General features: G+C 38.8%; 1 protein-coding gene across 1 annotated transcript in view; it reads right to left on the bottom strand.

Annotated features, from left to right (window-relative positions):
• The window catches only part of VKORC1L1 (vitamin K epoxide reductase complex subunit 1 like 1), a 94,231-nt gene extending 73,559 nt beyond the window's left edge, over positions 1–20,672 (bottom strand). Inside the window, exon 1 of the mRNA XM_037814699.1 lies at positions 20,454–20,672. Coding sequence (XP_037670627.1) covers positions 20,454–20,647 — 194 coding nt within the window. The 5' untranslated portion in view covers positions 20,648–20,672. The remainder of the gene's footprint in view (positions 1–20,453) is intronic.
• Between the last annotated feature and the right edge of the window lie 3,483 nt (positions 20,673–24,155).

Here is a 24,155-nt window from a genome sequence, read left to right as displayed (position 1 = left end):
AAGGTACTTGTAAGACATCCAAATAGGCAATTAGATATGCAGACCTAGTACTCAAAAGAGAGGTCTGAGCTAGAGATAACCATTTTGGATTTATCCATAAGCGTAGCTGTGGATATGGAGGTGACTGTTTAGGGAGAGAAGACTGACAAGAGGGCCTAAGGTTAATCCCTGGAATGTGAAATTTAATGGCCAAGTTTGAGAATAAGCCAACAAAGAAAACTGAGAAGAGACCACCTGGTACCAAGAACACGTCATGAACCATTAAGCAAGGGAAGAGAACATCTCGTGAGTAATAAGTCACTCACCACAGGTTCCTGCCTAGTTAAGAAAGACTATCAATTAGGTGCAATACCCAGTAAGCCAGTTTTAATTCTACCTCTTCCTGGTTGACATGAGATAAAAGAAAACTAATGTTTCGGAGAATGGCTCAAACTTTTTAGGTGCTATCTTCAGAAAAGGAGAATTAAGGACTCTCTCACTCTTCTTTCTCCTTGACTCTCAGCAATGAAGATAGATTGAAGATCACTGACTGCGGCTGTGTGCTGTTGGGCAGAAACACTATTTAAAGGTCGGCACACAGGTGTAGGCTAGCTTTTCTGCTTCTTCCATGTGACTGAAGTGGTATGAGATGGCCCCCTGCTTTCTCTTCTCCAAGGGACAGCCAGGGCCAAACTTAGGCAGAAAAGGAACGGGGCAGGTGGCCAAGACCAGATCAGCAGTCAGCCAGGACAAATGGGTTCTCTCTGGCTACAATGTCCCCAGGCAAGACAAGAATGAGCTGGATCAGGCTTTGCTCATATCATAAGGAAAGATCTAGTCATGTTGGATAATCGGGGAGGTGAAGGGGTACAAATCTCATGGCCTGTTTTAGTCTGAAACAATTTAAGCTTAACTACATTGCAAAAAATGGGTTCTTCATACGAACCAGCCAGGTTCACCCCAGTCCTTTGTTCCCAAATCCAAGTTAACAATGAAATATAAAGTACTTTTGTTTTCTATTTGCTGGAACAAATATTTAATACAAATCTCTCCCTCAAGGAGCATAGTGACTTCAAAATAGTGACTTAGAAACTGGAAGGAATTCTGATAGTCCTCACCAGAATACCGTCATAAAATTATCTTAATTTCTCAATTTCTAGCACCATGTAAATCACATACAAAAATATATATAAGGTTACCTTTCAGAAAAATGGAAAATTCAACAAGAATTAAGTGGGTATAAAAACATTCTGTAATACCTGATGAATAATAAAGCATTAATTAAAACAATCATTTAAAATCTCATGAAACCTGTCCCCCCAAATATTTAAATGACAACCTCTACAGCTGCCAAGGCATTGCTGATAGCATAGCAAAACAACACAATTCTCTAGGAGGGAAATTTGGTGATACATATTAGGAAGCAATTCTGTTGCTGATTGCTTTTTTTTTTTTTTTACGTGACAGGAGAAAAGAGGAAATAACAGACACTTCATTCCATAAATAATAGTATACCCTTACAATGAAAACTTCAAAAACTTAAATGTCATAGTTGTGTGTGAGAATTAACTGAGGGAGAACTAAGGTTATTTACAAAATATAAAATTTAATAATGGCTAATATTTATTGAATTCTTATTGCTAGCACTGCTAACTGCCTGTACATGTACTACTTAATTCTCACAATGACCCATGAGGCAGGTGTTATACTAACCTCATTTTACAAGAAAACTGAAGCAGAGAAGCTCAAGTACTTTGTCCAATGTCACAGAGGCAGTACATGGCAGAACAGGGACTTAAAACCATGAAACCATGATTCCAGAGTATGCACTTCTACTTACTATGACAGAGTTTCAAAAGTATGGTACAGGCACTTTTGAAAAAATAGTTATGTATTTATTTAATATCCATTAGAAAAAATAACTGGCTTACCAGTACATGAGTTCACACCTCTACTGCTTTTTTTTTAAAAGTCAATTAAAAAAAAATAAGTTACCTAATTAATGATATAGATGATAAAAACATGGCAAAAACAACAAGGGGGGCACTACAATGACTGAAAGCTTGGAAATCACAGCTCTCACCCTAAGAAGAGGCATTTTCTTTTTTGTACACTGCAATACTATATGAAATTTTCCAAACAAATCTGTATTACCTAAAAGATTTTTTTTCAAAACAATAAAAATAATATCTCCTAGTACATTTTCAAAATAAAACAAGAATAAAAGCAATTCAATAATTTATAGTAGCAAAAAATTGGAAACATTCTTAACGTTCAGTAACAGGGTAAGAATTGAGAGCTAACTGTTATCAAATTGATTAATAATCCTCAATCATTAAATAAATGACAATAAAAATTGCTCAACAGAAGCTTTGAATAACAAGCAAGAACTGGCAGAAACATCTTTCTCAAAGATCCAGAACATGGTTAAAGGACTGCAGTAACAGGAAGAGCACCACATCAAGAAAAAGTCTATATAAGGCAGTAGGATCTCCTGGCATCCTGGCTGGCCCCTCCCCCACCACTCAATGGCTTGGCTCAGATGTAGCCAGCCCATGCTACCAGTGCAAGTCCTTGCTCCCGGTTCCAGAGGCAGCAAAGTATCCCTCGTGCATATACTTGGAGCATGTATCTCTGGCCAATCTGTCTGCCGCCCAGAACTTGCATTGTGCATAGAGGAGGCTAATGGAACTCTCCTATAGAGGGCAGTGGGAGAGCAATCAAGTCATGTTGCCTAGGGCAAGGAATTGCTGGCTACAGGATATAGGGGGAAATGCCTGGAAACTTGAGGAAACTGTTACCTAGGGAAGAAGGGACATTCTTATCCACATAAAATGGGGATTTTCTAGGGCCACATGCACAGGCCCAAGGCAAGACATGTGCACAGAAAGGAAAGGGAGGCCCCTACACTTTGCCCTCTAGCTACTCTGAACTCACTGTATGGATAAGCCCAGAAGGAGAACACTCCACAGGTCAATCTGCAAAGACTGGGAAAAGTGTTTTCTTTTTTTTTTTTTTTCCTTTTTTTAAGTTAGCTCCTGGAATTTAAGAAAAACTTAGTCATAACACTTCAGCTGGATATAAACTTAAGGAACAAATTCCTCAGAGTCTAAATTCTCACAACAACACATTAAAATATCAAAATGTCCAGCATTTAAAAAAGATTACAAAACATACAAAGAAACGGGAAGTGATGGCCCAGGCACAGGAGAAGTTCAAAGTATTAAAAACCATCAATGAGAAGGACCAGACCTGGTATATACCAAACAAAGACTTAAAAGAAAATGCTCCTAAACATATTCAAAGAGCTACAGGAAAACATGGACAAAGAACTAAAGGAAATCAGGAAAATGACAGACAGATACAAGAGACTATCAACAGAGAGATGGAAATTATGAAAAGGAACCAAACAGAGCTGAAGACCACAGTAACGGAAATTAAAAATTCCATAGAGGGGTTCAAAACTAGATTGGAGTTGGCAGAAGAAAGAATCAAAGAACTTGAAGATAAGATAACTGAAATTATTCTGTCAGTGGAACAGAAGGAAGAAAGAATGAAGAAAAGTGAACAGAGCCTGAGGAACCTGTGGGACACCACTGGCATACCAATAGAAGCATTGTAAGAGTCCTAGAAGAAGAGGCAGCAAGAATATTCACAGAAATAATGGCTGACAGCTTCCCAAATTTAATAAAAGACATAAACATACACATTCAAGATGATCAACAAACCCCAAACAGGACAAACATAAATAGACCCATGCTGCGGCATATTATAATCAAAACTGTCAAATGACAAAGATAAAAAAAAAATTTGGGAAGACACACGAGAGAAGTAATGTGTGATATACCTTATCTTATAGCCTCCATAAGATTAACTGCAGATTTCTCGCCGGGAACGATGGAGGCAAGAAGGCAGTGGGATGATATATTTAAAGTGCTGAAATCAAAAAATTACCACCCAAGAATTTTATACAACAAAACTGTCTTTAAAAAATGAGGGAGACTAAAATGCAGAAAAAAAAAGATGCTCAACTTCACTAGCTATTAAGAAAATGCAAATCAAAACCACAGTGAGGTATCATTTCACGTCCACTAGAATGGCCATTATTAAAAAAACATTAAACAGCAAGTGTTGGAGAGGATGTAGATAAATAGGAACACTCATTCATTGCTGGTGGGAATGTAAAATGGTGCAGCTGCTATGGAAGATAGTTGGGCAGTTCCTCAGGAACCCAAGTATAGAATTACTATGTGATCAGGCAATCCCACTACTAGGTATATACCCAGAAGAAGTGAAAACAGGGACTCAAACAGATATTTGCACACTGATGTTCGTAATGGCATTATTCACAACTGCCAAAAGATGGAAGCAACCCAAGTGTCCATCAATCAGTGAATGGATAAACAAATATTGTATATACATACAATGGAATATTATTCAGTTGTAAAAATGAAGTCCCGATGCATGCAGCAACATGGATGAACACTGAATACACTGTGTTGTGTAAAATAAACCAAACCCAAAAGGATGAATATTGCACGATCTTATAGTTATGAACTAATTATAATAAGCAAAATCAACAAGTTAGAATCTAAAATACAGGTTACCAAGAGATAGACTGGGGTTAGAGAATGGGGAATTAATGCTTAAATTGTACAGAATTTCAATTTACATTGTTAGTAAAGATGTGGAAATGGATGGTGGTGATGGTTGCACATTACTGTGAATGTTATCAATAGCCCTGAACTATAGAGGTGAAGTGGTTAAAAGGGGAAACTTCGGGATGTATATAGTACTAGAATAAAAATTAAAAGATAAAGCATAGGACTGTACAACGCAGTGAACCCTATTTAGATGATGGACTATAGTTGAGTACTAGTATAAGAAAGTCCTTTCATGAATTATAAGAAATGTACGATACTAATAAGGGTGTTATATGGGAAAAATATACCTAATGTAAATTATGGATAAAAGAATTATCTTTTATCAATTGTAACGAAGGTAACTACTGTTAATAAAAAACAATAAATTTTTTTTAAAATGTGATCATCAATTGTAACAAATGTTCCACATCAGTGCAAGGTTTTGGGGGTGGGTGATATACGGGAATCCTGTATTTTATGCAGAATTTTTATGTAAACCCACAATTTCTCTTGTAAATAAAAAGGTGTCATGTAAATATTTAAAAAAAACAAAAAATAAGGGAGAGATTAAGAAATTCTTAGATGACCAAAAGATGAAGTTCTTCACCACTAGACCAGCCCTACAAGAGATTTTAAGAGATTTATGCAGATTGAAAGGAAAGAACAATAGGCAATAGATTGAAGCTGCGTAAATAAAGATTCTCTAGTAAGGTTAACAACTGGGGTAAATATAAATACCAATAACATCATATTTTTGGTTTGCAACTTCATTTTTTACTTCCTACAGGATATGAAAGGCCAATGCATAAAATGTAATGATAAAATTGGTGGTGTGGGATTCACAATGTGTAAGTCCACATGTAGTAGGTGGGGAATAGAGGGGTATTGGAACATAATTTGTATATATTATTGAAGTTAAGTAGGCATCAAAGTAAATGAGATTATTACAGATGTAGGATGTTAAATTTAGGCCCCATGGTAACTACAAAGAAAATTTAGAGAATACGCAAACTCATAAAGACACAAATTAGAGTACAGGTTGTTAGAGGCAGGGGTTAGGGGGAATGGGAGTTCATGGAAAAATGGGTATAGGCTGTGGATGATTGTAGGTTATGTGAATATATCTCAATAAAATGTATTAAAAAAAAGTGCTACAATCTTATGCCTATCTGTGATTGTCATCTTGTTCAGTTAATAAGAAATAGGAGCAAGGATATCATTGGGGAAGTGACATGAATTGTGTTGACCATTTTCACCTTGACAGTTGAGCAGTGGGACCATTAGAATTACTTTCTAAGGAAAGTGTAATACCCAAAGCTGAGTATTATTCAAAATTTGTAAAATAATAATTTTATAACCATATGCACATTTTAAGTCCAATAAAACCTGAGACGAAGAAAAAAAAATGGCTGTAGGGTTTCTGTTTTGGGAGACGGGAACATTTTAGAAATGGAAGGTGATGACAGTACTGTGATAGTCTGAATATGATAATGCCACTGAATGGTATGCTTGGGAGCTGTTGAAATGGGAAGATTTATGTTTTATGTATGTTCCCACAATTTAAAAAAAAAAAAAGGAAAAACTAAAGAGACAAGAACAGGTAAAGGCAATTAAAGGTAATGATCCTAGATGGATATAATAAGCAAGAAGAAAGGGCTCAAAGGGACATTGGGACACATGAAAAAATTGAAACATAGACTTTAAGCTTTATATCAATGTTAAATTTCTTGAACTTGATAATCATGCTTAAAGTGGTTACACAGTGTTACTTCCTTGTTCTTAGGAAATGGACTTGGCAGTACTAAGGGTTCAAAGAGCCTGATGTATACAACCTAAAGTGTTCAGAAAAAGGATTGATAAATAGATGTGCAGACAGACAGGTTGATGGACAGATAGATAGAATGATACAGCAAATGGGCTGAAATGTTAAAAACTGGTGGATCTGTGTATCTGGGGGGATAGGGGAATGTTGGAGCTCTCTGTATGGAATTTGTTATTATTTTTGTAACTCTCCTGCAAGTTTGAAAGTATTTCAAAAAAAAGTTTAAAACTAAAAAAAGAAAAAAAAGAAAAAAAAATTAAAAGGGTTCATAATACAGTGCCTAACAAGAGCCTAAGTATATATATACCATATATCTGATGAAGTCTCTTTGGCCAAAGATTAGAAGAGAACAGAAAAATGAAACACAGATTATTTGTGGCTTATTTTTCCAACTAATTTTTATCTTTCCAATTAATGGAATTTTTTCAATAAATTTATTTTAAGAACAAAACCAAACCATAACGGACATCTAGGTTAAAATGGTATCAGACAAGCAACCCTAGAATAAATATAAAGATACCTGTGTTCCTTGATGGGAATATGTGATAGTGAAGATAAGATCATCTACAAACCCAGTATGACGATAATCAAAATGGCTATGGGATTTTTTTTTAAGTCATCAAGATAATTCTAAAATTCATCTGAAAGGGTTAATGCATGAGAATGGCCAAGAAATTTTTGAAAACAAGTGTATTTACTTATCAGATATAAACACATACTATAAAGCCACAGAGAAGAGAAGGGGGACTTTATATTTGGAATAAACAAAGAAACATATCAGTGGAACAGAACTGAGAATCCAGAAAGAGACCCTATGTATATAACGAAATTCTTGTGGTACTTCAAATATGCACAAGTCAATAAATGGCATTAGGCTAAAACCTACATATTTAGAAAAAATTAAGTTGGATCCCGACCTCACACCAGACAAAAAAGTAAATTCCACACAAATTAAGGAGCTAAATGTGAAAAACAACCAAATTCAAACAATTTAAGTATTAAAAGAAAATATATGAAGGATTTAAAAAAAAATAATCCCGGGGTAGTACCGATTTTGCTAAACAAGATTAAAAAAACAAAAATAGATCATCTCCTAAGATGGCGGCATACAGAGGAGTGGAAGCTAAGTAGTCCCCCTGGAACAACTACAAAAAACCAGAAACAACTAGTAAATAATCCAGAATAACTGCGGGGGGGACAAATGAGACCATCCACTTATCATACACCAACCTGAATTGGGAGAAATGCCCGAGAACACAGTATAAAATCTGTAAGTAAAACCTGCAGATCTAAGTCGCGAGACCCCCTCCCCCATAGCAAAGGCTGGTGGTGCCAGAGAGAAGCTCTCTCCCAGCAAGCGAATATAGCTCAGCTGAGCTCCAACTGGGGTTTTAAGTAGCCAGGGTGAACTGCTCACTACAGGTATGCATCCCCAAAAAACAGACAGAGGCTTTGGGTGACAACTGACCTTGGAGAGCCAGAGGGTCGCCTTGGACTGGGTCTGAAGGGGACTGTTTCTTTTTCGGCTCAGTGGAGAAAGCCCCAGTCATTTTCAGTTTCCAGGGCTGTGACTCAGGGAAGGGTGGAGACAGCACAAGCAGAGAGCGAGACCATTGAAATGCTAATAAACTCCACCTGGGGGGGTCTGTCTTCTCTAGGAGGAAAGGGATGGGGCCCCTTTCCAATCAGAACCAGACCCCAGAGCCTGGGGGAACACGGCCATACCTCCTCACACCAGTCAAGAATTATAGGCTGACAGGCATCACCTGCTGGGCAGAAAAGCACAGTGACCCAAGGCATCAAAGGGTGGAGCAATTTTCTAAGACACACCCTCAGGGAAACCAGATACTGAATATTTCTTCCCTCTGGGACCTGAGCCTGTTCTGGTCTGGGAAAACCTGATTTGGATAACCAAGGAAACCATGCCTAGACAACAGAAAATTACAACCTACACTAAGAAAAACAAAGTTATGGCCCAGTCAAAGGAACAAACGTACACTTCAACTGAGATATAGGAATTTAAACAACTAATGCTAAATCAATTGAAAAAGTTTAGAGAAGATATTGCAAAAGAGATAGAGGCTGTAAAGGAAACACTGGGCATATATAAGGCAGAAATCAAAAGTTTAAAAAAACAACTAGTAGAATCTATAGAAATGAAAGGCGCCAACACAAGAAATGAAAGACACAATGGAAACATACAACAGCAGGTCTCAAGAGGCAGAAGAAAACACTCAGGAACTGGAGAACAAAACACCTGAAAGCCTACATGCAAAGGAGCAGATGGAGAAAAGAATGAAAAAATATGAGCAACATCTCCAGGAACTCAAGGATGAAACAAAGTACAATAATGTATGTATCACTGATGTCCCAGAAGGAGAAGAGAAGGGAAAAGGGGCAGAAGCAATAATAGAGGAAATAATTAATGAAAATTTTCCATATCTTATGAAAGACATAAAATTACAGATCCAAGAAGCGCAGCATACTCCACACAGAAGAGACAGGAATAGGCCTACGCCAAGACACTTAATAATCAGATTATCAAATGTCAAAGACAAAGAGAGAATCCTGAAAGCAGCAAGAGAAAAGCGATCCATTACATACAAAGGAAGCTTAATAAGACTATGTGCGGATCTCTCAGCAGAAACCATGGAGGCAAGAAGGAAGTGGTGTGATATATTTAAGATACTGAAAGAGAAAAACCGCCAAGAATCCTATATCCAGCAAAGCTGTCCTTCAAACATGAGGAAGAGCTCAAAGTATTTTCTGACAAACAGACAATGAGAGACTTTGTGAACAAGACACCTGCCCTACAGGAAATACTAAAGGGAGCACTACAGAGTGATAGAAGACAGGAGTGCGTGGTTTGGAACACAATTTTGGGAGACGGTAGCACAACAATGTAAGTACACTGAACAAAAATAACTATGAATACAGTTGAGAGAGGAAGGTGGGGAGCATGTGAGACACCACAAAAAAGGAGGAAAAATAAAGACTGGGACTGTGTAACTTGGTGAAATCTACAGAGTGTTCAACAATTGTGATAAAATGTACAAATATGTTCTTTTACGAGGGAGAACAAGCAAATGTGAACCTTGCAAGGTGTTAAAAATGGGGAGGCATTGGGGGAGGGATGCAATCAGCATAAACTAGAGACTGTAACTAATAGAATCATTGTATTATGCTTCCTTTAATGTAAAAAAGGTGATATACCAAGGTAAATGCAGATAAGAGGCGGGGATAGGGGAGGCATGGTGGTATTGTCTGATTCTTTATTCTACTTTGATTTAAGGTTATTTTTCCTTTTGCTGCTTCCTAGCTGTCATTTTGTTTCCTCTTTCTTTTGCCTCTCAACCTTCTTTGACTCTCCCTCCTGCCTTGCAGAAGAAATGTAGATGCCCTTATATAGATAGTGGTGAAGGTGGTGAACACATAAATGTATGACCATGCAGAGAACCATCGATTATTTACTTAGGATGGAATGTATGGTGAGTGAACAAAACCATATTAAAAAAAAAATGGGTTGATGACAAAACCTCGAGGGCAATATACTGAGTGAAATAAGCCAGACACATAAGGACAATTATTACAGGGTCTCACTGATAGGAACTAATTATAATATGTAAACTCATAGACATGAAATATAAGGTACCAAGATATAGGACGAGGCTTATGAGTGGGGAGTGGTTGCTTAGTATGAGCAGAATGTTCAATAAGGATGAACTTAAATGTTTGGAAATGAACAGGGGTGTTGGTAGCAAGATGTGAGAATAACTAACAGCGCCGAATGGTGTGTGAATGAGGTGGAAAGGGGAAGCTCAGAGTCATATATGTCACCAGAAGGAAAGCTGGGGGTCAAAAGATGGGAATGCATAAAACTGAATCCTATGGTGGGCAATGTCCATGATCAACTGAACAAATACTAGAAATCGCTTCCATGAACCAGAACAAATGTATGACAATACAATTAGAAGATAATAATAGAGGGGCATATAGGGAAGAAATATACACCTATTACAAACTATATACTACAGTTAGTAGTATTTCAACATTTTTTCATAAACAGTAACAAATGTACTATACCAATACTACGAGTCAACAATTGAGGGGGGTTGGTTAGGGATCGGGGAGGATTAGAGTTTCCTTTTCTTTTTTCATCTTTCACTTTATTTCTTGTCTGGAGTAATGAAAAGTTTCTAAAAATTGAACAAAAATTCAGTGTGGTGATGGATGCACAGCTGTATGAGGGTACCCAGGGGCAAGTGATTGTACACTTTGGATCTTTGGATAATTGTATGGTATCTGAACAATCTCAATAAAAATGGAAAAAAAAATAAAAAGCTACAAAGAGAAGTGAAAGATGTGACCACACACAAAAAATTAAAATGTCTACAACTTAACAACAAAAAGACAAACAAACCAATTTTAAAAATGGGCAAAGGAATTGAAAGGACATTTGTCCAAAAAAGATACACAAATGGCTATTTTAGCTTCCTAGCTGCTGAAACAAACACATACAGTGGGTTTGCTTAAAGAAAGGGAATTTATTGGCTCATGGTTTTGTGGCTAGAAGTTCAAAATCAAGGCATCAGCAAGGCGATGCTTTCTTCCCAAAGACTGTGGCATTCTGGGGCCAGCTACCAGTGATCCTCAGTCCTTGGCTTTCCTGTCATATGGCAATGCACATGGTGGCCTCTCTTGGCTTCTCTCTCCATCTGACCTTCACTCAACCTCTAAAGGACTCCAGTAATCCAGATTAAAGCTCAACCTGATTCAGTATGGCCACACCTTAACTGAAGTAACATCTTGAAGAGATTACTTACAATGGATCTATATTCGCCAGACCAAGACAAAGAACATGTCCATATTGGGGTACACAATTCAATCTACCACAATGGCCAATAAGCACATTAAAAGACGCTTAGCATCATTAACTATTAGGGAAATGCAAATCAAAACCACAAGATATCACTGCATACCCACTGGAATGGCTATTACTTCACAAACGGAAAATAACAAGTGTTGGCAAGGATAAAGAGAAATAGAACCTTCATACGTCATTGATGGGAATGTAAAATGGTACAGCTGCTGTGGAAAGTGGTTGGTAGTTCTTCAAAATGTTAATCACACAATTACTTATATGACCTGGCAATCCCAGTTCTAGGTTTATGCCCCAAAGAATCAAAAGCAGGGACTTGGACAGACACTTCTACACCAACATATCTTCCACTATTTTATTCTCAATGTTCACAGCATTATTCACAAAAGCCAAAAGGTGGAAGCAATCCAATCGTCCATCAGCAAATGAATGGAAAAACAAAATGTGGTATACATACATACATACCATGAAGTATTATTCAGCCTTAAAAAAGGGTTAAGTTTTGATACATGAAACATGGATGTCCTTGAAGACATTATGTTGAGTGGCATAACTCAAAGACAGATACCCTACAACTTCCCCTATATAAAATAACCAGAACATGCAAATTCATAAAGATGGAAAGTAGATAACAGATTGCCAGAATGGAAGGGGGAGGGGGTGTCAATGCTTAACGGTTGCAGAATTTCTGTTTAAGTTGATGAATAAGCTTTGGTAATGGATCATGGTGATGGTAGCATAACTTTGTGAATGTAATTAATGGCAAGTAATTATATGCTTCAAAGTGGTTAAAATGGGAAATTTTATATTGTATATTTATTACAAGAAAAAGTTAAAACTCCTATATGAATAAAGCCACCATAAACAAAATTAAAACACAAGTGGCAAGCAAAGAGAAAATATGTGACACATGTACAACAAAGGACTAACTACTGTGATATCTAAAGAACTCCAATAAGAAAAAAAGACAACTCAGAAGGGAATAAATGGGTGAAGGTCTGAACAAGCAATATCCAGAAGAAATACAGATGACCATTAAACATATATCTGTACAAAAATTAGGTTACAGACTCACCTAACATTAAACTATTCTATATGATTAAGGAATTATTTTTTTCAGAACAAATACACACTCATCTGCTATGAGAACAGGAAATGCCTTTCTAAGCTTAAAAGTCATGGAAAACAATTACCAAAAAAATTAATTTTTCATATACTTTAAAAAACCTTTGTCTACAAGAAAAATAAAATTAAAATGGTAAAAATATTAAATATAATATTTATATCTTTTAAATATAGTTTGCAGATCAATATGAAAAATTCTAAGATTTAAGGCAAGACTCAAGGAATGCAAACAGTTAATGAAAATGTCAAAAGGATTAAATCTTGCTAATGCCTGAAAAAAAACACAGAACAATGAGGCACTTTTCATGTATCAAACAGGCAAAAATCTAAAAAATGAGACTGCCCAATACTGGCAAGGGTATAGGACACCTGACATCCTCATATATTACTGGGAGAATTTTTAATGACATGGAAAAATAGTTGTGACATGTTAAGTGAGGGAAAAAAAATATAAAATATCTACAGTATGAACCTAGCCATGTTTGAAAATAATAATAATAGCTAACTTTTATGGGACCTTACTTTTTTGCCAGGCACTGTACTTGTACTAAGACCTTTTACATGAATTGCAGCACTATGAAGTAGAAACTATTATGATTCCCATTTTATGGAGGAGGAAACAGACAATACTGAAGTTTTATGCAGCTCCCCAGTATGACAAACAAATTAAAGCAGTATTTTATTCTATCAGTGTATTTTAAAATCTCAAATTTATAATATTTATAACAAGAAAAATGAAGCCTTTCTGATGAATACAAACTTTAACTTCTGGGTAGCTGAGACAGTCGTTTATCAAATTTGTTTCATTTTGATTTCACAATACCAAGAAAAACCTGATTCATAGGGATTAGCAGTTGCAAATGATAAGGGTTTTTTTTTTTTTTTAATAGTACACCAATGCTATTTAAGGATTTAATTACACTTATCCAGAAGTCTAAGTAGTAGAATATTTCAAAGTTAAATCTCTAATAATATTAAGGGATGTGAATATTTGGTAATCACAAATATTTTGGTAAAAAAAAATTAACAGTATATACGAATCATGACATCACATTATTATGCATAAAATCACATCTTACTGAACAATGCAATAAATGTTCTATACAGGCATATCTCATTTAATTGCACTTCGCAGAGACTACATTTTTTACAGATCAAAGTTTTGTGGCAACCCTGCATGGAGCAAGTCTATCCAAGTCTACTGGTGCCATTTTTCCAACAGCATGTGCTTACTTCGTGTCTGTGTCACATTTTAATTAAGCTATGTACTTTTTTTTTTTAGACATAATGCTATTAAACACTTAAAGAGACCACAATATAGTGTAAACATAACTTTTATATGCACTGGGAAACCAAAAAAATTGTGTGACTCACTTTATTGCGATAGTTGCTTTTTTGCGATAGTCACTTTATTACGGTGGTCTGGAACCAAACTTGCAGTATCTCTGAGGTATGCCTGTGTAGTAGTGAATTTGCTTATACAATTTTACATGAGCAAACAAGGACCAGCCTGAATTTTTAAAATACCCATGTAAAGCTACAGTCTTTCTCATCAATAGCGTTTTTTAAAATTCAAGTATATGTGCAAAGAAAATGAGAAACTCTATTCACCCAAGAATTATCTCTGGGTGTTAGTATTATGGATAATTAAAATTTTCTTCCTTTTGCTTAATTTCTCCAAAATATTCTAAATGCTTTGCCCTCCCTTTTAATTTACTTTTTATTTTTAAATAATTATAAATCAGAAGAAGTTGCAAAACATGCACTGAAAGGTCCCAAGTACCCTTCACCCAGCCTCCCCTAAAGGTAACTAAAATCTTGCATAACCCTAGTATACAATACCACAACCAGAAAAGTGACCTTGGTACAATTCAGTTTATTCAGATTTCACCAATTTTACATGTGCTCATTTGTGAGTTTCTCTGTGCAGTTTCACCACATTTGCAGCTTTGTGTAATCACAATCGAGATACAGAATTGCTCCATCACCACACCATAAGGCTCCCTCATGCTACCCCTTTACAGGCACCATACCCTTACCTCCAATTCCTGGCAACCACTAAACTGTTCTCCATCTCTCTAATTTTGTTATTTAATGTTATATAAATGCAATCATATAGTATGTAACCTCTGGCATTTTTTGACTCAGAATAATTCTGGTATCCAATGTGTTAAAATTTAACACGATATGCATCTGAATGTATACAACTGTTTACAGTGTTTTGAAGACTAAAATGTTAAAATGTGAGTCAAATTCTTATGAAATCTCTGTTGCAACTCCACAGAATTAGGACTCTTAAGGACAAATTTTGTAAACTGGTTATCTAGTACAAGTCCCTCACTTTACAAGAAAAACCCCAGGCGGCTCATGCTATGTCTTATCTACGTTTAAAAGAACACCCGTATTAGAAGAATTCCTGGTTTTGCATTTTTCTGGCCAAGCTCTAGATTCTAGTCCTTTACCAACCCAGATAGGTCTATGCTTCATTCAAATATGACCACTTGCTATTTCCCCCAAATGGTCCCAGTTTTCTGCCCTTTCATGCCTTTCCTCATGCTGCCCACCCCCTGCCCCGAGTTCTTCCTCTCTCTTATATTCCTAGTTCTGTGTCATGACTCAGACAGCGCCACACCCCAGGCCCAATTCCTGTCTCTGTGCAGCAGGTCCCACCCTAAAACAGAGTCAAACTCATAGGGGACTGGTGGTTTGATGGGTTGAGCCCTCTACCATAAGTTTTACCCTTGGGAAGACGGTTGCTGCAAAGGAGAGGCTAGGCCTCCCTATATTTGTGCCTAAGAGTCTCCTCCTGAATGCCTCTTTGTTGCTCAGATGTGGCCCTCTCTCTCTGGCTAAGCCAACTTGAAAGGTGAAATCACTGCCCTCCCCCCTACGTGGGATCAGACACCCAGGGGAGTGAATCTCCCTGGCAACGTAGAATATGACTCCCGGGGAGGAATGTAGACCCGGCATCGTGGGACGGAGAACATCTTCTTGACCAAAAGGGGGATGTGAAAGGAAATGAAATAAGCTTCAGTGGCAGAGAGATTCCAAAACGAGCCGAGAGGTCACTCTGGAGGGCACTCTTACGCACACTTTAGACAACCCTTTTTAGGTTCTAAAGAATTGGGGTAGCTGGTGGTGGATACCTGAAACTATCAAACTACAACCCAGAACCCATGAATCTCGAAGACAGTTGTATAAAAATGTAGCTTATGAGGGGTGACAATGGGATTGGGAAAGCCATAAGGACCACACTCCACTTTGTCTAGTTTATGGATGGATGAGTAGAAAAATAGGGGAAGGAAACAAACAGACAAAGGTACCCAGTGTTCTTTTTTACTTCAATTGCTCTTTCTCACTCTAATTATTATTCTTGTTATTTTTATGTGTGTGCTAATGAAGGTGTCAGGGATTGATTTAGGTGATGAATGTACAACTATGTAATGGTACTGTAAACAATCGAAAGTACGATTTGTTTTGTATGACTGCGTGGTATGTGAATATATCTCAATAAAATGATGATTAAAAAAAAAAAAAAAAAAAACAGAGTCAAACTGACTCTTCTCTTTCCTCCACTTCCAGGTGACTGGATTCACCTTATCTTTCTTCTAATGGCTATCCTGATAGTTCACACTGTTCACAAACTGGATGTGACAAATGCCATGTCTCCACTGGTTTAGGCAAACACTCCAGTAACATTTCTTCCCAATTAACATGCTGTCATAGTAAAGACCTTGCTTTTCCAAAAAGACTGTTCTATACAAGTAAAAGCTATAATATAAACTATAGTCATTTTTGGCATACAAATATTAAAAATGACAACACTGCTTGCATACTTTGAAAATTTTTTTTGCTGAAAAAATCACTATAACAATATTAGATCAACATGGAATGTATAGTGGTAACGAGCTTGGACTCTTGAGCCAGAATGCCTGGGTTAGAATCCTGCCTCTGCCACTGTATTATCTGGATCAAGCTTCATTTACATTATATGTGCCTCAGTTTTCTCATCTGTAAAATGGTGCTAAAAGTACCTATCCTCATAGGACTGTTATGAGAATTAACACATGCAAAGCATTTAGAATACTGTTTAACACAAAGTTAGTGTTACACAAGTATTAACATTTATCTTAATGCATGGCAATCCAGAGTCACCTCTTTGTGATACCTCTCTATTTCTCTTGAACTCTTTGAGTTCATATGCTTCTGAAATTTCCATACCAAGAAACAATGGTAACATAAGAATCTGTATCTATATAGCTATACCTGTACCTAAACATATCTATATACAGATATAAATTTATATATTTTTTTAAGATAAAGGAGAGATACAAGTCTGACACTTTGCAAAACAAGGCGACTTTCTGTGGACCCGATGGTTTTCAAATACTGTTTTTACAGTTTTAAGGACTGTAAAACAGTCAGATTTATTAGTCTTTCAATAAGATCATTTGTACTATTTTTACATAAAAACCCTTCTTGGAGGAGGTCTACTGTAACTTATAAGAAATATCTGTAAGAATATCCCTCACAGTATTTTGTTTCTCTTGCCACACCTCTGAAATTGTTTTCAATGAGCTTTCAAACTTTATACTATGCCATGGAATGCACAATAAAGTACATATTTAAAATGCATGAACACTGTGCCTCAAACAAGAAACTTAGGCTATGTAAGTAGTTTATAAGTCTTTGCAGGCATTGCAAAAAAATGTAACACCTACCATCCATAATGATAACTCTAACTGAGTCCATACTTTATTCTTCCTAACATCCCTTCAGCAAAGTAGGTTTTAATATCCTCATTTATGAAGAGAAGTGACTAGCATGCATCCACAAGCCTAACAAGTGGCAGAGCTTGATCCTTTGGATCTGAGCTCAGTGCTCCACAAAGGGCATACTAGATGTTGACTGGCAGGCTAGTGCAGATTCGCAATGGAGTTTTCACTCATTTATGGAAAAATGAGGAAAAAATAAGGGCAAGAAGGTAAACTTTTAAATAAAGCTAAATAACTCAGTTTAAAGGTTTTTATTCTTAGATTCTGTTCTTTCAAGTTTTCTGAAGATAAAATATTTTTTTTGAACTGAAATGATGACAGTAGAAGCTGATGTGGGTTATTGTTGCTGTTTTTATTGGCTGGTCTTGGTCAAATTTAAAAACTGGTAATATTGCAGTCTCCCATTTTTTTCTGAAATACTACTTTAGAAATCCAGAAGTCTCAGAACTACTCCCTTCTCCAATGATGCCTCTTACAATACTAGACGACTTCACTCACACACACACCTCAAGAATCTCTTTCATTAATCTCTACTGCATTCTATTTGGATTAAGTCACTTAAGAATTGAGAGAAGAGAATTCAGTGAGTTTAAGCAATCTAAAGTCATGAGTTAATGCAGGATCCTGGGAGAGGACTTTCCTCTGGATCCTTTTCATCAGTTAACTTTTTCCATCCTTTACCTTCAGTTCTACTAATATGAACACAGAATCAGATTTTCTTTCCTAAAATAGTCACATCTTTGAATACTACTGCTAGATGGCAATCAATACTCAAACAAAAAGAACTACTTGACGTCTCCAATAGCATGCTTTTATTGAGTCTTTCTACCTTGACAAAATGAAAACTTTTCATGTTTATTCTACCTGCTTCCAAAAGAAAACCAGCCTATAAACTGCTGCTTTAATTGCCAAATTTCCATATCTCCATTAGGAAAAATACATATGATTTTTCAAGTAGTTCATAAACAGGCTGTTCAAACTGGATAAATTTCTTGAAAATTTTTTATTTTATCCATAGCAAAAAGATTTTTTTAGTTCTTTTATTAGCATGTTATTTTTTCTTCTCTGTTCTCCTTTAGCAACCAAATTTAAAATATTCTATGCACATAGATACAAAATTAAACATTAGTTTCAGTCACAACATATTAAATTCACATTAAAACTATAATGAGATCCAGATATTTTTAGTCTTATATATACTTATATAAATAGGTCTAATATATTACTTGACGTTATCTAATATTATTTTATACTGTTGTATTTAAAAACACACACACACAAACTGGCTGTTGCCACACACATTAACTATGAGAATATTTATAGTCTATCCTATCACATGGTTCAAAAACACTCCTTTTTAAAGAAAACTCAATTTTAATAACTTAAGAAACATGCAATCTATATAATATAAAGCTAACCATGCTTTCCATGCCCAAATGTTAAAAGGTCCAACTAAATTTATTATAAACTATAAAATGTTCCTAAAAATCTTAAATTGGTAATAATTCTGCTTAAAACCCATATTAATCCAATATCAAACATTAATTCTCTTTGTTTTTTAAATACTTGAAAAGAACTTATGCATAGTCTTTTAATTATGTACTTATTCATTCAACTAACTTTGGGTGCAAAGCACTTTTAAGTTAAAAAGTCCTTTTCAACAGTGAAAATAACCGAAAAAATGTTTGCATAAAATACACTCAGAGGTCCTCAAAGAGTATGGGAGAGTCTATTAACCTGGTTCAAAACACCCATCTGCAGATGCGCGCTTTTTCTAAGATGGGTTTTTCACTGTAAATGAGTATTTTCATTTCAAATGCATTTAAAAATATTTAATGCAACCATAATAATGACTATTTTCCAATAAAAAGCAACAGGATCTTGGTTTGGAGCAAATGAGAGTCCATGGAAAAGGCTGAGCCAAAAAGGCCAGCAGCCTGAAGTTTGTGAACCACAGTAAAGAGACAAACTCCAACGCTAACTTGTTCACATACCAATATGTGGGTCAAAATAAACTAGCGAGCTGCTTTACATTTCTGTCTACCTAGCAATTTAAAGATTAAAGGAAGGGAAGAAACTGCTCAAATGTGACTACTCCTGTTAACAAATTCCAAAATATTAAACACAGTATGTCTCTATTAAAATGGTTAACATCAATTTTGAAATCATGCCCTACACTTTTTCTATTTTTTAACGAACCCCCCCCCCCAATAAAACACAGCAACCACTTTTAAAATCTAAGCTCTTTTTTCAAAATAACTTGCCTAGGAAAACTTAATGCAGGAAATCAAATGTAAAAGATCAGTGACATTTAAAAAACCTAAGATTACCAGGAAATTAAACCAATTCCTCTAGCTTAGCCATGCGTGTATCTTTAATAATTCTTCTGTGAGTATCCCATTATACTAATCCACAAAGTTTAAAAGTCATCCTAATGTCTAAAACACCATCACTACACAAGACATGCGCCTCTTTTACTCAAACAAGCGTTAACCTAGACCCAAACTCAGTCCATTACCCCTTCCTGGACACATTGCAATATGCAAGGGGGAATCAAAGAAATCAGATACGTTAAGTGGCGGTATCTTCTTCCAGAGTAGGATCAATTTCGGGTTTGCCAGCAAATGTCACCGTCTCTAGAAGTCTGCAAATTCTCATTAGTGCTCATGGAGTACAAAGAGGCCCGACTACGGAAACACCTGTCCTGGCTCCGGGAAGACGGTGGGAAATGCCATCTATCCGAGCCCACGCCGGCCGCACAGCGTCCGGCTGCAGCGGTCCGGGGACGAGGAGTGGCCACTGGCTCAAGGTTCCCACGCGCAGGGTCCCACACCCCCGACCCGCCTCCCACGGCCAGAAGCAGAAAACCTGTCAAGCCGACCTGGACCCACCCTCCGCGAGCCCCTCTCGAGAGCTCCTTCCCAGCCCAGCCCCAGCCTGCCCAACTGCTCCCGGGTCCGCTCCGGCCTCCCGGCTGCACTCTGCCACCTCATCCCTCCTCGCCGGCCTCGCGGCCCCGCCACCTCCACCCCGGCGGCCTGGGCTTGGCGCACCCCCGGCCGAGCCCCTGACCGCCGCCCCCCGGCCCCGGCCCGCGGCGCCGTCGGACCCTCCGCGGCCCGATCCCCGCCGGCCCCCAGGCCCGAGCGCCCCGCCGCGCGCTCCCCACCCCCAGCCTCCGCCCTCGCCCCGCTCGGCCGCTCCCGGCCCGCTCCCCTCAGCCGGGCTACCTGGAGGCAAGGGCGGCGGAGCACTTCACCCAGGGCCCCAGGTCGCAGAGGGCCCGGTGCTCGGGGTCCCGCTCCTTCTCCCGCTCCACGTGGTAGGCGTAGATGGAGAGCAGGATCCCGGCGGCGCACACTGCATATCGGGCCACCCGCTCCCACCGCGGCACCGACACTCTCAGGAGGACGGGCGCCGCCATCTTCCCCCCTCCGCCGCCGCCGCCTCCTTCGCCGCCGCCGCCGCCCTCCTCCTCCACCTCAGCCGCCGCCGCCCGTCGGGGCCCGACCCAGCCGCCGCCGCTACCGCCGCCGCCTCCGCCGCCGCCGCCGCCACCGCCGCCGCCGCCGCCGCCGCGCCCCATTGGCTCGGTCGCCTCCTCCGGGCCCCGCCCCCACAAGCGCGCGGTCCAACCGCCCCGAAAGGAGTGAGCTGGGCCGGGCGGGGAAGGCGCGCACGGGCGCGGAGGGAGGGGGCGGAGCGCGCAACCGCCGGGAGGCCGGGCCCGCAGCGGGGGCGGGGCGTGGCGGCGCGCGAGGCGGGCGGGGCCGAGGGGCGGGGCCATGCCGAGGGGCGGGGCGGGGTGGCGTGGGAGGACCTTCGGGGATGGGGCGCAGGGAATAAATTTCAGATACCACCCGGCGTGACTGGGCAAGTCCTTGCCCCACCCCCGGGAAGTGATAATCAATTCCCGTCTTTTTTTTTTTTTTCTTTTGTCATTATCACTTGATATTTTCTGACCCAATCCAAATGAACCCTAGCTAATGCCCAGAGCTCCAGAGCCACGTTTCCCTTAGCGGATTCCACCACAACCACCACCACTACCTCCAGGTACTTTGTGTTCAACTTGTGCAAAACTATTTTTTTAATGATTTAAGTTGGCTTAATATAATTCTTGAAATCTAAAAAAAGGAATCTAAAAATCAAGACGGGGGTGGGGGTAAAGACAAGTCAAAATAAACACAGGCCATAAGGTCTTGCACAATTCAATTGAGCCATAAATTTGGCTTTGAGCTTGCTGGTGACCAAAACTAAAAGGAAAACACATGTGTGTGATTCACATTGTCCCTAAGAAAGAAACACAGTGTTCTTGGAGATTGCCAGCTTTTCCCTGGTTGTAGCTCTCAAATAAATTTTCATGGGCTTGATAGAGTGATTTTGAGTCATAAGCAGTGTCATGTATTAGTTATTTGTTGTGGCATAACAAATTGCCCCAAACTCGGCAGCTTAAACAGCAGCTTATACATTTATTTTCTCCGTTTCCAGGGGTCAGGGATCTGGATACTGTTTAGCTGGGCCCTCAGAGTCTCACCAAGCTGCTATTAAGCGATTGGCAGGATGCAGTCACCTCAAGACTTAATCACCTGGCCATTGGCAGATTTCAGGTCCTTGCTGACTATTGACTGGAGGCTCTGGTTCCTTGCCACTTGTGCCTCTCCATAGGAAGCAGCTACTTGGCCTCCCTCAGAACAAGGCATCAAAGAAAGAGATATGGAAGTCACAGTTTTTTTTGTAACCTAACCTTGGAAGTGACAGCCCATCACTTTTACATATTCTATTAGTTAGAAGCTACTCCTTAGGTTCAGCCCATTACTCAAGGGCATGAATCCCAGGACGGGGGAATCACTGGGAGTCGTCTTAAAGGCTGCCTAATGCAGTTCTCAAAAAAACTCCACCCTAACCCCCTTATTGGTTTTCCTAAATCTAAATTCTCCTGAAACTCTCCTCCTTCTGGATTCCTTTACTCAGTCAATGACATCTACTGATCATCTGGCTTTCTTTTGCTCATCATTATGTCTGTGTGGCTTATCCATGTTTCTTAGCACTGTTACACAGCAACTGTTGTTTTTATTTGCTGTGTAATAGACCATTATATGACTACACCACAATTTCATTTATCCATTTTACTCTTGATGGACATTTTGGTCCGTTTTTAGCTATTACAAATAAAGCCATGAGAATTCCATAAATGTCTTTTGGTGGACATAAGCACTCATTTCTATTGGGAAGACATCCAGGAGTGGAATTACTGAATCAGAGAGTATATATATGTTTATCTTTGGTAATTACTGCCTGTGTTAATTCAGGTCTTCCAAAATGTGCAAGAGATTTACTGGAGAAAATGCCTGTGGAGTATAAAGAAGAGATAGAAAAGGAAAAGGCAAGGAGAGCCTTCAAATCACAATCCATGTCTGCCAGCTGTGAAAGGAGAGAGGTCAGGAAGGTTGGGTAGGAGAAACTTCAGTCTGTAGGGCAGCTCCTGGGTCCGCTTTCTGGCTATTGGCCAACTATCCTACTTGCAGCAGACTTTCTTGAAGAGAGAACTGAGTAGCATATTGCCATGGCCGCCACACTACCAAATAGTTTTCCAAAGTGGTTGTACCAATTTAAACTCTACTAGCAATATATGAGTTTCCATTACTGTACATCCTCACCAACTTTGGCATTGCCAATGCTTTTAGTTTTAGTCATCTTGGTGGCTCTGTAAAGGATCTCCAGTGGTGTTAAATTGCCTTTCCCTAATGGCTAATGAAGATAAACAACCATTTCATATGCTGATAGACCACTTAGATTTTCTATTTTGTGAAGTGCCTAATCAAGTTTTTTTGCCCACTTTAAAAAATAGGTTGTCTGTGGTTTTCTTATTGATTTGTAGAAGTTCTTTATATATTCTGGATACAAGTCCTTTGTTGGCTTTATGTGTTACAATGATCTTCTCCCACATGCTGATGTCCCTTTTTCCTCTCTTGATGGTGTTTTTTTTTTTTTTTTTTTTTTTTTAATAGAACAGCACAGGCTTCTTTGCATTCCTCATAAACACCCACTACCTCCAACCATGGGGCCTTCACACAGACTGTTACTTATCCACAGCTTAGATACCTTTTTCTCCCTGAAGACTTTACCACCTCTATTGTAATTAGTCAGAACTCTGGCTACATAAACCCAACTCAGCAGGCCAGAGGATCCGACCCCATCAAAGACTCTCTCTCTCTCTCCATTTCCTACCCCTATATGTTGATTTTGTTCTCTCAGGCCAGCTTTTTGCATACAGGAGGAAAAGTGACCCCAATATTTCCTACATCTTGCATCTCTGTTTCTCCTACCAAAAAGAGACTGCCTCTCATCTCTTCATGCCAACTTAAAGAATTCCTAGGCAGATTACCAAGCCTATGTCACTCATGGACCCCATAGCTAGAGAGGAAGAGTGCTGGGAAAAGCAGCTCCACAGCCCTACAGGTAAGATTCTGCAAAGGACTAAACGTGCCAAGAGAAGTGCTGTTCCCAGCAGCAGGAAGGGGAACTGGGCAGACAAAGCAGGAGGCTAAGCCATTCATTTAGTCCACAAATATTTATTGAACAGTGTGTGTGTGTGTGTGTGTATAAATACTGTATATATACAAACTAAAACATATAAATATATATGTTTTAGTTTCCTAGCTGCTAAAACAAATATCATATAATGGGTTGACTTAAACAATGAGAATTTATTGGCCAGGAAAAGTCTAAAATTGAGGTGTCAGCAAGAAAATGCTTTGCCCTAGAAGACTGTGGCATGCTGGAGCTGGCTGCTGGCAATCCTCTCTCCTTGGCTTTCTGTTACATGACAGTGCACATGATAGCATCTTCTCCTCTCTCTTCATATTCCATTGATTCCTAGCTTCTGGCTGCTCTCTGCAGCTTCTCTCTGCCTGAATTTCATACTTATAAAG

Source organism: Choloepus didactylus, chromosome 21, assembly GCF_015220235.1.
Source record: "Choloepus didactylus isolate mChoDid1 chromosome 21, mChoDid1.pri, whole genome shotgun sequence".
In the NCBI taxonomy this organism is placed as follows: Eukaryota; Metazoa; Chordata; class Mammalia; order Pilosa; family Megalonychidae; genus Choloepus; species Choloepus didactylus.
Note: the sequence above shows the minus strand (reverse complement) of the source record. Positions and strands in the feature narration are given on the sequence as shown.